The sequence below is a fragment of the Phodopus roborovskii genome, unplaced genomic scaffold, assembly GCF_943737965.1.
Source record: "Phodopus roborovskii unplaced genomic scaffold, PHOROB, whole genome shotgun sequence".
NCBI lineage: Eukaryota > Metazoa > Chordata > Mammalia > Rodentia > Cricetidae > Phodopus > Phodopus roborovskii.
In genome coordinates, this window is record NW_026126514.1 from 17,480,023 (window position 1) to 17,496,833 (window position 16,811).

The window sequence follows — 16,811 nt, forward strand, 5'->3', positions numbered from 1 at the left end:
TTCCCTCTACATATGCTGTATGGAACCTGAAATCAGCCTCATTTTCAAAAGAAGTATCTGGAGCCTCCAAAGTCCACAAGTTCCTAGTAGATTGTTCATTATTCTTAAAGGTCATTGTTCTTCAGTTTCTGGGCTGGGTTTGTTTGCTTTGAGACAGGGTTTCACTGAGCCCAGCCTGGCTTCAAACTCACCATATAGCCATGCATGACCTTAAACTTCTGATCCTCCTGCCACCATACTTCCTAACTACTTTTGAGATTACAGACATGCACCAACATGCTCTGCTGAGATTTTTTTCATTAAATTTGGAATATAATTTGTATATTTCACTAGAGATTAGTATATCTTTAAATTTTATGTGTATGGAAGTTCTGCCTACATGTATATCTATGCATTACCTGTGTGCAGTGTCCATAGAGGCCAGAAGAGGCTGTTGAATCCCTTGGAAGTGTAGTTACAGTTGGTTGTGAGTCATCATGTGAGTGCTGGGAATGGAACCCAGGACCTCTGGAAGAGCAGCTTGTGCTCTTAACTGCTGAGCCATCTTTCCAGACCCATACTTGCTATTTTTGATCATTAGCATATGGGACATTGAATGATCTAACTCTTCCTTCTATTCCTTATAGAGGAAGATGAAGATTTGGTTACATGACTACCAAAACATTTATTTAGTTTTAGTGTGCATCCAGCTTAGCAATGTGTATTGATGTGTTTTTGGGGAGAACGATGCAAGACATAGGATTTGATTTACCAATTGGACAAGAAGGACAACACAAACAGCACATGTGGCAAACTTCTTTTCTTCTTTCTCTCTCTTCCTCCTTCCGGTTTCTCCCTCCACTTGATCTTTGCTTTTCCTTCTTTTTGGCTGACATAAACCCAAGGCTCATGTGTGCTAAGTACAGACCTTACTAAAAGCCCCAAACCTTAACAGTTGTTGCTTCTAGGATGTGGGGCACTCTCGATTTGTAGATGTTTAAAATGTTTATGAAGAATATGCAAACACACCCAAGATAATGATATAAATGTAACATGATAAGCCTGTAAAAAACATTAAAGTTTTAACCTGAAGGCCTAATCATAATTTTTGAACTGTACTAATGTTGCAGGTGATGGCTGGATTCATAATATTATAACAAACTGCTGGAAACAACTTAGACATTTACCTTACACCAGGCCCAGGTAAGTCCAAAGAAAACAGCTGAGAGTTTTAAAATATGAAGATTTAGGACAGGATTCAGTGTCTGAAAGGAAACATAAGCAACAGAGTTACTTATCAAATTAGCTTTATGCTAACTGAATAAAAACTATTATTTTGATTATGTTTATTGGAAATGATTTATATACTTTTTATCCAGAGTTGTACAATTGAAAATGTTACTTTTAACTAAATATGTAATCTTGTCTAATAAAGTAATTTAAAACCTTGCATAAGATCAATTTTTAATGTTACTATTTTTAATAAATAGGAATAGCATCACCTTTAATCATAGTTGTTTTTTAGAAGACATTTAAATTAATATATTGGGCATACTTGCTTTCAAGTTACTGTAGAGACAGATGATTTTTTCCTTAGTAACCATCTGAGCAGGGAGGGATGATCCACCCCTATGATCTCTGCACTTGGGGAGTATGGGCAGGGGGACCAGGCCATCACTGGCTATGTAGTGAATTTGATGGCAATGTGGGCTACATAAGACCTTTTCTGAAAATAAATAGCAGTCTGATATATTCATTAATGTGAATATTTTGAAAAAGCAAATGCTATTTATTCATTGTGTAAGATAAATATTATAGAAATAATATGCTATTATTAAAGAGAATCAAATAGTACCATAAAAATGTCTTCAATTTAATTGACTAGTGTAATGAAAGTGTCCTCATAGGAAGTTCAGATACAGCGTGCCACAGGGTCATCTGCAGACAGCATGCTGTCTCATGCCATATTTCAGAAGTGGCCTTACTCCAGATTGTATATGTTAGCATAAAGTCAACTTATATCTTTCTTTTATTTAACAAATGACAACTGATAGCTTATTTGAGAAAAAGACCTAAATATGTTTGTTGATATGTAAACCTGTACTAATATTGTCTAGAGGCAATCATGACTACATATGCTATTCTTGATTTTTATGTGTAAAAATTCATTAGACTATATTAACACCTCTAGCTCTTCTGAAACATACTTGTTTAATTTAGAGTTTTTTTTTTTTTAATTGAGACAACATTCAAGTTCAGCTACTACTTAGTTTTTGGCTTTAAAAAGTCACTTATGACATGTATGTCTTCATCTGTGAGATGAGGGGACTCCTGATTTCCTCTAGGTTTTGTTTTGTTTTATGAATACATTAATTATAATGAAAATGGTAATAGTATGTTTAATTTAAAATGTCTGACTTATATTTCCAGTCTTATGAGTACTTAGTGCAAAACAATTGTTATCAATAATATGCTAGTTTGAGCTAGAGCTGTGTAACATGCTTTCTTTTGACTGCGCTGATGTGTCATGTCAATACTATGCTTTATTAGAATGTTTAGGTGATAAGTGTAGAGCAGCTGTGAGAGGACATAAACTGTCAGTCTGTAGGAAACATCAGGTTGCAAGCTAGATGCCACCAAAACCAAGGCAGGAAAGGCTTTCCAGTGTTCTTCGGTGATGAAGCCCAGGTCCGAGTTTCCCTCAGGCAGATAAGACAGGCAGATCTGCCTTCAGGTATGAGGTGAGGAGGAGAACAGGTGGGGTAGAGTTGAGTGTAAGGAGAACATATATGTATGTGCGTGGTTTTGAATGAAAGTGACCGTGAGGCCACGTCTTGGTGCAGTTTGTGCCTCTCCACACTATAATGTGGAGTGACAGCTGCCCGATTCTCCTCTTCGAGTGTTAAGGCTTCCACAGCCTTGGCACAGGGGACATTTTGATGGGAACAATTCAGAACAACTTGCTGTTGCTCGCATTGCCCTGTGCCGTGTGCAATGGATGCCTCAGAGCATCCTGCCGGAGACTCACTGCTGTGATGAAGCTCTGCTCTCTAGGCCTCACTGTGTGGAAATCTGTGCCTGGCTGGTTATACAACTCTCTGTAGAGCATTGTGTGTGTGTGAAATGAAGAAAGTGTGCAGTTTCACTGTTTGTACCTGTGGGGTTAAGTAAGAGGGATTAATGTCTAAAAATACATTTTACAATAATAAGTGTAATATATAGTTTTCTCTTGGGTGACTGTTGCTTCAGTAATTTGTTCTCTTAAGAAAGCATCCTAAATGAGGATGCCAGGAGTTTGAGAGCAGCCTGGATGCATAGTGAGTTCCAGGCCAGCCTGGTGGGATACACCTACAGTCCAGTGCCTGGAAGACAGAGAAAGGCACAACAAGTTTCAGGCCAGCCTGGCTACACAAAAAGGCCCGTTTTTTTTTAAAAAGAAAAATATAGTGCTCTCTTAAAGTCAGAACAATGACTTTGTAAAATTTTGTTTATCTTGTACAATTGAGAATTTACCTGCAGTTTTTTTGTTGTTGTTGTTGTTTTTTTTTTTTTTTCTTTTTCCTGAGAGCTAGAGTCTGTGGAAATATTCAGCTTTATAAAGCAATAAAATCACTTTTGGTGCATAATGTGAAATTTGAAATAGGTATGAATTACCTATCATACCATTTCTCAAAAAACACTAGATGCTCTACTCCTTCATGGGACAATTTGTATATTTAATGGCTTAGTTAATCTTCTTCTGTGTTTGCTTTTGCTAATCAAAAGTTTTGGAGTACCTACTGGGTGCAGAATACCATACTGGGCATTTTTGGAAGGGAAAATGAGAACATTCAAGTTGCAGTGGTTTACTGTCATTGTGAAAATAGAAGGCTCATCTGGGGAAAGGCAAAACTTAAGCTTTGTGGGGGAAAGTAGTTGTTGATCATAAATATTAAGCTAGAAAGCCCATCTTCAAGCAGAGATACCTCTTGATCAGGAAGTTCCGAAGACAACAGTGGATTTTAACAACTTTCCATAATACTGGGGGTGTAGCTCTGTGGGGGAGGGATTGCCACATACACAGGCCTTGTGTTCAGCCCCAGTACTGAAACAAAACCACACACACACATGCACGCACACATGCACACACACAGTGTATTCCCAAATGTTGACAGGAGAAAACCCTGAAGATTCCTGACAGGGATGTTTGAGGCACAAAGAGCCAGTTACCCAGATTTCATCATGGCACACTTGGCTCAGGTCACTGCCCTGTGCCAGTGTGTATGTGCAGGTGTTAGGTACCAGTGAACACTTCTTGAAGTGGTTGAGACAGCAAAGATTATTTAAAAGGTAGCACTTAATACTGTGTGTGGTTGGGGGGAGATGGCAGAGGGGGATGCGGAACACTCTATGGTATTCTGTACCCAGAGCTATGGATTTGAAGTAGATGTGAGAAGGGAGTCCCACGTGCTTGTGGCAGGAATTGACATGGAGGCCACCAAAAGCTGGAACAGGTGCCTGTTGCACCTGAGGAAGAGCTTTTTAAATTCATTTCAGGGATGGTATGTGTAAGTTAAAGGGCTTAGCAAAGCTGGGGGCTGAGACAGGGTCACTAGGAGTCATCTCTAACTGAAATACAGTGAATTTGAGAGAGCCATTGACTAGCTCACCTTTAGAGTATGAGCTTTGGAGTGATGTGTGCTGTCTTCCCAGACAGTGTCTCACTGTTTCTACGTTTCCATCACAGGTTATGGCACACAACCTGTTTGGGAAAAGAAAATGAAATAATGGTGTTTGGTGGGAGCAAAGACAACTTACTTTTCTTGGACACAGTAAGCAAATCTTACATTTCAACATTTTCTCTGAGTAACTATGATATTCCATGGCAGTATTGTTGCCATGGTAACTGCACAGCACCGCAAAACCACAAGTGTTGCCTGGAGGACCACCCTTCCAAGTCAGAGGCTTTGTGATGAGTGTCGGGGATTCCAGCTTCACAGACCAAGATCAATTTATTGGTTTGACTAGTTAAGTTACTAAAAATAGCCTTTTCTTTCCAGTGCTGGGCTTGAGCCGCGGACCTTGCATTCACACACACTGGGCTGGCACTCACTCCCCAAGCCGCACGCAGCCACAGTTCCCCTTTCTATTTCTCTCTGAACCTTACCAAAATATAAGCATTTGTAGTTTGAATGTGTTACAGTGTCTGTATATAAAAGAATACATAATTGTAGTAATAATCACCTAGAGAATTAATCTTTAAATTTGTTGTTGCTGTTCTTTTTTTTGAGATATGTAACCCTGGCTGTCCTGTGACTAATTATATAAACCAGGCTGGCCTTGAACTCACAGAGATCCACCCAGCTCTTCTTCCTTAGTGCTAGGATTAAAAGGTGTGTTCCATACCACACCTGGCACCCATGGAATTTATTAATGGAATAAACAAGACATGGCAATCCTAAATCCTTGTAAATATCATGGGCTAGCTTCTCCCAAGAAGAAACTGTTCTGTTTCTTTGTGTTTTATAAGGTTTTTATTCCTGCTTCCCATCTGTTTTACATTTGAGTTTCAAACATTGCAGCTTCATTGTGCTATAAAGTCAAAGGAATAATAAAGAGGTCACATTTGGAGAGCCTTGTTCCTTCCCTCATGGCCCAGGGTAAGTGGAGAGCAACTGGCCACTTGGGCCTGCTGCCCATAATTGATGGAAAGGCACTGAATGCTCTGATTTGCATAGAATGCTGAAATTTGCATAAGATGCTGAAATTTGCATAAGATGCTGAAGAACATCAAGACTGAGCAACAGGGATGGGCACAGTTAGCCAGAGATCCCAATAAGGGACTAGCTCCCTTTCTTGTCCTTTCACACAAGTTGCTGCTACAGAGTGACAAACCTTAAAAAAAGATGGCTTCTCTGTAGGGGCTTTGGTTGGTCTTATCATCTGTGGCCACAGCACAGACATGTACAGTGAAGGCTCTAGAGCTATTCTCAGCTAGGACAGCACACAGTGCTCTACTAAAGCAGTAGAGACAGAACTCAGAGTCAGTTAAATCGAAACAACTTCCCGATATGAACAAGGCCCTGGGTTCAAGTCCCATCACCACCTCTCCTCCAGTGGAACATTTGTGGATTGTCTTATTTTTCTTGTCACTAGAAGTCCTTGTTTAGAAGGTAGGCATGGTGGCACATTCCTATACCCCAGCAATTGCTCAGGAAGTTCATGCAGAATTGAGGGTTCAAAGCCAGCCTGCGCCAGCCACACAAAGAGATCTTGTCTCAAAATATTTAAAAGGAACAATGAACAAACAACAACAACAACAAAACCCCTCTACTTAGAATACAAAACGTATCATTGCCAGTCAGTAGTAGTGCATGCCTTTCTTTATTCCCAGCACTCATGAGGCAGAGGCAGAGGCAGGCAGATCTCCGAGTTTGAAGCCAACTGGCTCTTCAGAGCAAGTTCCAGGAAAGCCAGGGCTGCACAGAGAAACCCTGTCTCAAAAATTAAAAAAATAAAATAAAATAGATAAATAATAATAATATTTGAAATACAAAGGAAGATTTCATGGGGAAGCCAGATGTGGTTTGGTTGTTCATGGATATCACAGCACTCAGGAGGCTGAGACAGGAGGATTACCACAAATTCAAGAGTAGCCTAGGTTTCAGGCTAACCTGGGCTGTATAGCAAAACCTTGTCTCAAAAGAATAAAACAATAAACATAGGGAAGAAATGGCACTCCCTGGGGAACTGCTTCCCTGTCAGAGGAAGGCCTTAGTTCTGATGGCCTTCAAAACCAGAGAGAGCCTCCTGGACAATGAGACAGGAGCACAGGACTTTTCAAGGTAAGAGTAATTTGGCAGAAATAAATCTGTTTAAAAAAAAAAACCAGTTAACTAGTTCTGTTACTCACTGTTCTCAGAGAACAGTTGTACTTATATAGGGTATTGATGAGGCAAAATTTTGGTTACCAAGATTTGGTGTTCATATACCTCGTGTTTTCAAATGTGAAAAAAATGTATATGCGTATATATGTATGTCTGTGGATATGTATGCTTGTATGCTTGTGTGCATGTGTATTACTAGTTAAAGAAATGTATTGGCTATTTTACATTCATACAAGAGAAATGATTTGTAGTTGAAGTACTGTTATTTTCTTCAAACCCTTGGTAAGATGCTTTTTCTTTTTTTTGACTAGGGTCACTGTAACGACTTACTGATTTTTCAAACACAGCCCTATTCATTGCTCAGGTAAGTAATTACAGTATTTTTTTTTCATCTATATCATGTCGTGTATAAAAGTGTGTGTTCACCTAGCATTCACAAGGCCCTGGGCACAATCTGCAGATCTGTGTGAACAGTGCGTGATGTCTGGTGTCTGTAATCCCAGCATTTTCCAGGGGGGAGCAGGAGGAGGAGTTCAGTCTTCAGCTGTGTGATGAGTTGGTTTTAGGGGGTTATTGTTGTATTGGCTTTTTGTTTGTTTGTTTGTTTTAGAAACACTTAAAAGCTGGATAGTTAGGGAGACGGAGAAGCTCTACAAGGACTTGAGGTAGGGAAAGAATATGACCAAAATATTTTTTTGGGGTTTCTTTGTTTGCTTGTTTGGTTTTGTTTTATCAAGACAGGGTTTCTCTGTATTGCTTTGGAGCCTGTCCTGGAACTCGCTCTGTAGATCAGGCTGTCCTCGAACTCACAGAGATCTGCCTGCCTCTGCCTCCTGAGTGCTGGGATTAAAGGCGTGTGCCACTACCACCTGGCATACTTAAAAATGTTTTAAATAATAAAAAAGTTAAGTTTTTTAAAAGGAGGGAAATTCTGACATGAGCTTATAACATGGATTGACCTTTAAGATGTGCCTAGTGAAGTCTGTCAGTCACAAAAGAAGAAGCGGTGTGGTTCCATTATCTGAAGTAACCAGAGTGAGCACACTCCTGTGGACAAAGGGTAGAGCAGAGGTAACCAGAGGCCTGGCTGGGGAATGGGATGTTGGTCTAAAATGGGTTCCGGATTTCATCTAAGGAGGATGGAAAGATTGTGGGAATGGAGGTGAGATGGTTGCAGGTGCTTAACAGTGCAGAACTGTTAGCATGGAGAATTCTGTGCTAGGTTTGCTTCATCTTAATTTTAACAATAATGAAGTATCTGTTAAGCCACAAAAAGGCAAAATATGTGCTATGTACGTGCAATAATCTGTTCCTCCTTTGGGGAGGAGTCATACTATGTTACAGGTAGTTTATTACTTGAATTCAAGAAAGTATTTACTTCTGTCTAAGAAGTAAATAAAAGCCCAATGTGGTGGCACAGGTCTTGAATCCCATACTCAGGAGGCAGAGGCAGGCGGATCTCTATGAGTTCAGGCCAGCCTGGTCTACATAGCAAGTACTAGACCATGTAAAGCTACATACTGAGACTGTGTCTCAAATAAGTATAATCAAATTTATATTGCGACCATTCACTAATATGAGTTGTTTGTTTGTTTGTTTCTCTGTATAGCCCTGGTTGTCTTGGAACTAGTTCTGTAGACTAGGCTGGCCTCAAACTCACCACCCAGCTGACTAGTATGATTTTTAAAAGTTAAAATGTACAGTATATTTTTGGGTTTTTGTAAAATTGTTTATAATTCATATAGTAATATCAAAGATAGTTTATTTCTAGGCTGTACATAGTAGTACATGTCTTTTGTCTCATCACTCAGGAGGGAGAAGCTGTATTTCGACTTTCTGGAAATCAGAATATGTCTGGCAAATGTCAAATATATGATACAAATATATACATTTAAAATAAAAGAATCTAAGCCAGGATTAGTGGCACATGCCTTTAATCCCAGCACTTGGGAAGCAGAGGCAGGGGAATCTCTTAAATTCAATGCTAACCTGGTCTACAGAGTGAGTTCTAGGACAGCCAGAGAAAGCATGTCTCAAAAAACCAGGTGATGATGATGATAGAAGAATTTCTCTTGACTCCATAGCTGTTATGTAGTTGCTTGGACACATGATCTTCTGTCTCTGTCTCCAAGATGCTGGGATTACAAGCGTGTGCCCTCACACCCTGCTGACAGAATCATGAGGAAGTAGATTTTAGCAAAAGAGAAAAAACAAATAGTCATTGGCCGAACAGGATTCTTTTCTTTTTAACACAGTATCTGGGTTTCAGCTCTGCAGGAACTACCTCCCTATCAAGTGAAAGCTTCTGGGTTTGATTCCCAAAATCACAATAAATAAATAAGTAAATAAATAAGTAAAATCGTAGACAAAAAAGAATATGTAAAAATGGGGAAATGTAATTGTTAGGACAGGCCATTGAGAAAGGCTTACCAGTAGTGGATTTCAGTAAGGAGGAAGAGATAAGGATATTGGCCTGTCCTAAGGTGATGAAAATTTGAAATACCCTTGGAGCTCACCGGGAGCATGCTGGCCAGGGCTGTGCGGCACGGTGACATGTGGTAGAGAGAATGAGTAATGTCAGGTCTGTACAAACGTGGCTTACTTCAACATCTCAAGGCAGCTAATCCCAGGCGAAAGAAACTGATGGATGGTGTGAGTTTGGCTAGGATGTTGTAACAGGAACAGTGGAGGGTGGTGGGGGCTGTTTCCTTGCTGCTGGCAAGGTCTTAATATGTGCAGAACAGGAAGAGTGAAGACAATAAAGGAGCCCAGCGTGGTCACAGTCATTTAAGTGACTGAAGCAGGAAAGTGAGAGTTCAAGGCCAACCTGGTTACAAAGTAAAAGGGGGACAGAATAGAATCAAGCTAGAGACATCTCAGTGGTTAAGAGCATGTTTGCAGGGGATCCAAGTTCAGTTCCCTGCACCTACGCTGTGTAGCTCAAGACTGCCTGTAAACCCAGTTCCTGAAGCGCTGACACCTTCCTCATCTGGTCTCTGGGCACCTACATATCTGTGATGCACATAAAACATATAAGCACACAGACATACACATAACAATATTTTAAAATGTTTGAAAAGCACTTCCACATAAACACTGAAGTCAGTAGAGAGACAAGCTTATGTTGAGCCAGTTCGAATTTCTCAGTGATTGGGCTGGAATGAACAGAAGTAAAAAAAGGTGGCCAAGGACCTAGAGACCAACAGCAGGCCACCATACCCGGGTGATGCTAACAGAAGGACTGAGGAGATGGCCCAGTCATTAAAAGTCATGCAAACATGAGGACCTGATCCCCAGCACACATGTTAAAAGCTGGGCACAAGAGTAGGTGCCTGTAATCCCAGCACTGAAGAGGCAGAGACTACTGTCAAGTCCCTGGTGCTGGCTGGCCACCAGTCAGGCTTGCCAAATTATTGAACTCCAGGTTCAGTTAGAGATCCCATGTCAAATCATCATTAATAATATGTGCAGAATGATCACCATCATAGTCATAACATGGGGGGGGTGACTGGGAAGACAGTGTTGACCTCTGGTCTCTTTACAAGCTCCCATGTACATATGCACACATGTATGAACATGTGCACACATAGCAATACTCATATACAACACCCCCCACACACACTTGAGTGTAACAGGAACATAGTAGCTTTACTATGTGATGCCTACTCACCACGGGGAACCATCCCCACTGCAGTCATGTGATCATTTTATTTTAAATGTTAAGTCAAAGCATTTGTCACTGGCTGCTCTGAAGTGCTGGGAAGAAAGAATCATGAATAGGACATGGCTAGGACAGAGATCATTGGAAGCTGTAGTAAAGAACACACACACACAACGTATGCTGTCTTAAGCCTTTTTTTCAGTGCATACATAGGTAGCTCTCATGTGAACGTATAATTAAACATAATAGCCTGTATCTGTGTTAGCAAAGGCTGTTAGGTTCTCTCTTACACACAGGACTGAGCAGACTGACCATAGCTATTTAGTATGTATTATAGTAAAGCGTGGGGGACCTTTGGCGGGACCTTGGCAGATTCCACACAGGCAAGGATGACTGAGGCAGAGGGACAAACATGCTAGGCAGATAGGGCTTAAGTGAGAAGTTAGACTACAAAGGGAAGGGAGGGCGAAGGAAAGAGGAAAGCGGTAAAGAGACACAGAGAGAGGACAGAAGAGAAGAGGGAGACAGGAAAAGTCCTGTCTGCCCCAAGGGAACAGTGCATAAGAGAGCAGGAAAGAGAAGTCGGCAGAAAAGAGCATAAGTGGGCCGAGGTCTTTCTTTTTAAGGGGTCCTTTCACCTGGGCTGACCAGGGCACCACCTGAGTGCATTCTGCCAGGTGACAGGGGCAGGCCAGCATAATGCCTGAATCTTTACAGTATGTCTGAAGTTTGGGGCTGTTACAAAACTTAGGCGAGAAGTCGTCTTGGATATCCTCTTTGGAAAGCGTGCAGATCCCCTCAGGAGAAATTCCCAGAGGGAGTCTTGGTGGGTCAGACTGCACTGTGGTACTCTTTGGTGGCTCTCACTGCTTGCTCAACCTCTGACCTCCAGCCTCACTTAACCCACTGACTGAAGTGTGCTTTCTCTAAGACGCTGATCTGGCATCTGCCGGGTTTGGGGAGTAAGGCTGCCTCCTGTGTCCATTGAGGTCCTAGGACTCAACATGGGGGTCCCACCTGGAAAGTTCCCCTGACTTGTGCTGTTTGATTAACTTCTGCAGGGGCCCTTCAGGACTTAATAACCCGAGACAGTGTTTCTATCAGCTGGATGTTCATTTCCTTTGTAGCTCATGAGCTCCTTGGATGTCGACACAAGGGTTTCCTGTGTTGATTTCCTCTCCTGCGGCATGCCCACTGAGAGTTGCCTTTCATAGGCTGGCTTCTCTCTGCCTCCTCCTCTGTCTCCCCATGACAAGGGCACAGGAGTTGGGGTGTCAGTGTAGGAGTGGAGCTGGGCATATACCGTGGGATGAAATTAAAAATTTCCTATACGTCTATACCCAGAACGTTTAACTCTTCTTATTTGGAGTTAGTAATAGAAAGGAAAAGGCTCCGTGAAAATAAGAACAAGGGCTTATGGGGGTCAACTGAAAGGTAGATGATTTCCTACACTGGGAGGCCCTGAATTCAGACCTACCTGTGACGTTTGTGGGAGTCACAACTACCGCAAGCATAGGAGGCCGATGTAGGCCTGTGGCGGGGCAAGACTGATGGGGCTCAGTTCTCCAGCCCTGCAAAAGGAACACTGAGAGAGGAGCAAGGGAGGGGGAGGGAGGGTTCCGTCTTTTGTTTTCTCTAAGACTATCAGAAATGTTTTATAATTACTCTTGAAGTTGTCAAACGCACATTTAAGAAGTATTTAGAAAAGAGAAAAAGTTAAGCAAGAAAAGATGAAAGAAAATATACAAGTTTCATTAATTTTTAAGAAAGACTTATTATTAATTGTTTTCTGTGTACAGGTGTTCGTTCTACTTGTATGTATGGCTGTGCACCACATACAGGCCTGGTTTCCATAGAGGGTATTGGATGTATGGTGAGCCACCATGCGTGTGCTGGGAATTGTACCCAGGTCTTCTGGAAAAGCAGCCAGTGCTCTCATATTTTTATTTTGTTTTTTGTTGTCAAGACAAGGGTTTCTCTGTGTAGCCCTGGATGTTCTGAAACTAGCTCTGTAGACCAGGCTGGCCTCAAACTCACAGTGATCTGCCTACCTCTGCCCTCCCCCCACCCCCATGCCCCCAGTACTGGGGTTAAAGGCTATGCCAACCACTGCCTGGCAACTCTTATACTTTTTAATTTTAACTTTAATGAGAATTTCATATATACTGTATATTTGTATCATTCCTACCCCTCCACCTCCCTTACCAATTTTATAGGTTAATGTGACTCACTATCCTGTTCATTTACCCCTCTGTCCTCTCTCATTTCACTTCTGGTCTTCCTGCCTCTGAAGTCTGAATTTTGGTTTTTATTTTCTTTTGGACTTCATGCTTTCTGACAAGTGTTCTACCATTCAGCTCTATCTCTGTCCCCCCCCCCTTTTTTTTTGAGACAGGGTTTCTCTGTAGGTTTGGAGACTGTCCTGAACTTTCTTTGAAGACCAGGCTGGCCTTGAACTCACAGAGATCCACCTGCCTCTGCCTCCCAAGTGCTGGGATTAAAGGCGTGTACCATCACGACCCAGCTTTCTCTGAATCTTGTGAACTAAAAAATATTAGGTGTGATGAGTTACACTTTCTATTTTCTTGAATTTTGCTCAGATATGATCTCTTTATGCTGAAAAAAAAACATGATTATTGTAGTGGTATAAAATATCCTCTCATATTCCAAAGAAAAATATATGTGTATATACACACGCATGCACACACACACACACACACACACACACACACACACACACATATATGTTGTCATCTAGAGTATTTAAATAGGTCTTGTGGAAAGGGAAAAGAATACTTAGTTTGTTGGACTGGTGTGGGAGAATCACCTTAAGTTTGAGAATAGTCTAGGCTACAGAGTGAGTCCATGTGGTTTTGATTGTTTTCTTTTGGGTTTAATACATGCTCTCGAGTGCTCATTGTAGGCAAAAATGCTCAAAACTAAGCAAACAAGGTTTAAGGTGGCTCAGAGGTCAGGAGAACTGTTGCTCTTCCAGAGAGGACCCAGATTTGGTTCCCAGCATCCATGGCAAGTGACTCACAACCCTCTGTAAGTCCAGCTCCAGGGGATATGGTGCCCTCTTCTGGCCCCTGGGGGTACTTGTACTCTCATGGCATACATTCACACAGATATGCACACACGCGCGCGTGTACACACACACACACACACACACACACACACACACACACACAATAACACAATGAGTCCTGGATTCAGAAGCTAACTATTCTCTCATGCTTTATTGACAGGTCATGTCTTGACTGCATTGGGAAAAATGCTACCATTTTAAAAAGTCAAATATCTTTATTACCTCCAAAACTTCTGCAGCAAGTTCTCAAGAGAATAACCTTTTGGACTGCAGCCAATTACCGAAAAGAGCAAAGAGTCCTAGAAGAAGGGACAGTAAGCAAGCACCAGTGGGTCAGTAGCCCCTGAGTGGCTCCAGGTCCAGTATGTCTAAGTCAAAGTGTCTTAATGAGACCACACATCTGACCCTCCTCCCCTCCAGCCACAAGCTCTATTCAGAGGATAAAATCAGAAAAAAATGTCTTGCTAATGTGATTGAATGATATGGAATATATGGAAATAAGATGTAACTGAAGATTTCTCTGTGTATTTGTAAACTGATTTACTTATAAAAGACAGACTTCGTGTTCTTTCTGGAAATAAGTACAGTAACAGCAGTTCTTAACTCAGTGTGTGCTTTTTTGGGAAGACAGAAATTACGCTAAAATCTTCAGAAATCCTCTAACACAACTGTAGGTGTAGATATAAAAATACTCATTAACTTTCATTACTTGTCGATCACCCAAGTGTCTCCTTAAATAGCATCATTGGAACTTTCCATCTCCTTGACGATCAGGGAAGCATCCTCAGATAGTCCTGGCTCTACCCCCTCAGGACCACATGGGTGGAGGTCAGTTTGAACATTGGGGTGTGGGGCATTAGTGGCTTTTGAGACATGGAAAAAGGTAATATTTGCAAATAAGGTGGGGTGATAATCTGGTGTTTTAGACTCTCTGATCCCTCATTCGAGCTCTACAAAGTTGATGCTCTAGACACCACAAGTCCTGACTATGACAATGACAGCTCCTTGCTCTCTGAATCGTTATCCAGAAATGGGAGACTATACTGTTATATTCCTCAAAATGGTACTGAGGCCATTTTGAGACATTTTCCCTCATGTGCTCAGTCTTGTCCTTCACTGACATACTTGTTATGAGTGATTACTAAAGGGTTCAGTGTATGATATAATCCCCTCACTGTCACCATGTAAGTTATCTCTAAACTTTAAAATGCTGTGAAAGTACATTTCTGTATTGTTTTTAATTTTTAATGGATGTTGTAGTCTTTCATTAAACTGTACATGTGTTTTTTATGTGTTATATTTTGGATGTGTAAAGCTTCTATTTGTGTATTGGAATAGTTTGTGTTTACATTTTATTTATTTATTGAACACAGTGTATAGAATTATTGCTTCACAGTTTTGTCAGTCAGTGTGGACCAGTCAGAGTTCATTTCAGTGTGGGGCTGGCAACATGGCTCAGGATGGAAAAGGCTTGCTGCCCAGGCCTGGCGTCCTGAGTTCCATCCCTGGCACCAGCAAAAAGTAGGAGGAAAGAACAAACACCATAACAGTTGCTCTCTGACCTCCACAGATGTGCTCAAACATGTGCTCAAATATATAATGCACACACATACAATAATATCAAAGAAAAATTAAAAGTCCCGCTGTGAATTTTTATCTTTATCTTACCATTTGCAGTCTGCATAATAGACATGGGAACTGAATTTTACAAATAATATACTTGGGGGAAATTACTATTATGAACTTAAATATCAGCATTTAATGATTAAGACACACACACAAAGGCAGAACACTATGGCACAGAGGATGTGGGAGCCTCTCTATCTCACTGCAGGCAGAAACATTGGGGACTTGGGCTCAGTGCTCTAACAGCTAGATCCTACCTTCTAGTTTCCACAGATGCCCAAAATGTCGCCACCATTTGATGACCAAGTGTTTCATTCATGAAACTGTGTGGAGCTTTCATTTTCAAACCATATAGTTCTACTCCTAGCCCCAAAGGCTCATGGCCATCCGTGCATCCAGTTTACCTCCTAGAGTCCCAACAACCACAAGACCCTCAGAAACCCAAGTCTAAGTCCCTAAGACTCATCTGCCGGCCTTGGGGATGTCTAAGCATCCTCCCCCTGGATCCAGCTGGACCTGGAATCTGAGCATGCCTGGCTTCGAGTGTCCCTGTTCCATACCTTAGAATCTTCTAGCGCTTGCCTTCAGGGTGTCAGATGCTGAGGCGAAACACTTGGTTGCTGGGGCCAAGAATCGATGCCTCCAAGGACTGGGATAGGTGCTGACCTTTCACGTGGGTCAGCATTGATACTCGCTCAGTCATTGAACTGAGTGACATTTTTGTACAGTCTTTATGAATGTGGCAGTTTGAATGAGAATGACCCCCATAGGCTCAAAGGGAGTGGCAATGTTAGGAGGCGGGGCCTTGTTGGAGGAGGTGCTTCCAGATGTGGCACTGAGTCCCAGCCCCCTGATGTTTCCAGCCTGCAGTGAGGTCCAAAGGCTCCTAATGTCTCCCACCCTTCTGTGCCATGGTGTTCTGCCTGCCTCTCTCTCTCTCTCTCTCTCTCTCTCTCTCTCTCTCTCTCTCCCTCTCTCCCTCTCTTTCTCTGTGTGTGTTATTAAATGCTGATATTTAAGTTCATAATAATAATTTCCCCCAAGTTTATCGTTTGTAAAATTAGTTTCTATGTCTGTTGTGCAGACTAAAAATGGTAAGAAAAATATAAAAATTCACACTGAAACATCTTTGGAATGGGCTTTGAGGTTTCAGAAACTCAAGCCATCACGTGTCACTCTCTCTTCCTGCTGATCTGGATGTAGAACTGTCATCTACCTCTCCAGCACCACGTCTGCCTGCATGCCGTCATGCTTCCCATAATGATGATAATGGACTAAACCTCTGAACTGTAAGCCAGCCCCAGTTAAATGTTTTCCTTTATAAGAGTTGCTGTGGCTATGGTCTCTTAATAGCAATAGAAATCCTGCCTAAGACAATAAGGAAAATATTTGTTCTTATTCATTTGTTGAGGCAGAGGTTGGGTGGCACATGAAGGGATCAGAGAAGAACTTGTACCATGTGGGCTCCTGTACCCAGGTTATCCAGCTTGGCTGCAGCCTTTATCTGCTGAACCACCTCTGTCCCAAGAACTCTGTCTTAGACCAACTTGAATCTTCTCTGGATTTGATGAGGTAGAGTGATGTATAAGCA

The 16,811-nt window shown here is 41.6% G+C and overlaps 1 protein-coding gene across 1 annotated transcript in view; it reads left to right on the forward strand.

Annotated features, from left to right (window-relative positions):
- Klhdc1 (kelch domain containing 1) overlaps positions 1 to 14,197 on the forward strand; it is a 30,086-nt gene extending 15,889 nt beyond the window's left edge. Inside the window, exons 10-13 of the mRNA XM_051195921.1 lie at positions 1,110 to 1,182; positions 4,706 to 4,790; positions 7,157 to 7,209; positions 13,755 to 14,197. Of these exons, the coding sequence (XP_051051878.1) occupies positions 1,110 to 1,182; positions 4,706 to 4,790; positions 7,157 to 7,209; positions 13,755 to 13,941 (398 nt within the window). The 3' untranslated portion in view covers positions 13,942 to 14,197. The remainder of the gene's footprint in view (positions 1 to 1,109; positions 1,183 to 4,705; positions 4,791 to 7,156; positions 7,210 to 13,754) is intronic.
- The last annotated feature ends 2,614 nt before the right edge of the window (positions 14,198 to 16,811 follow it).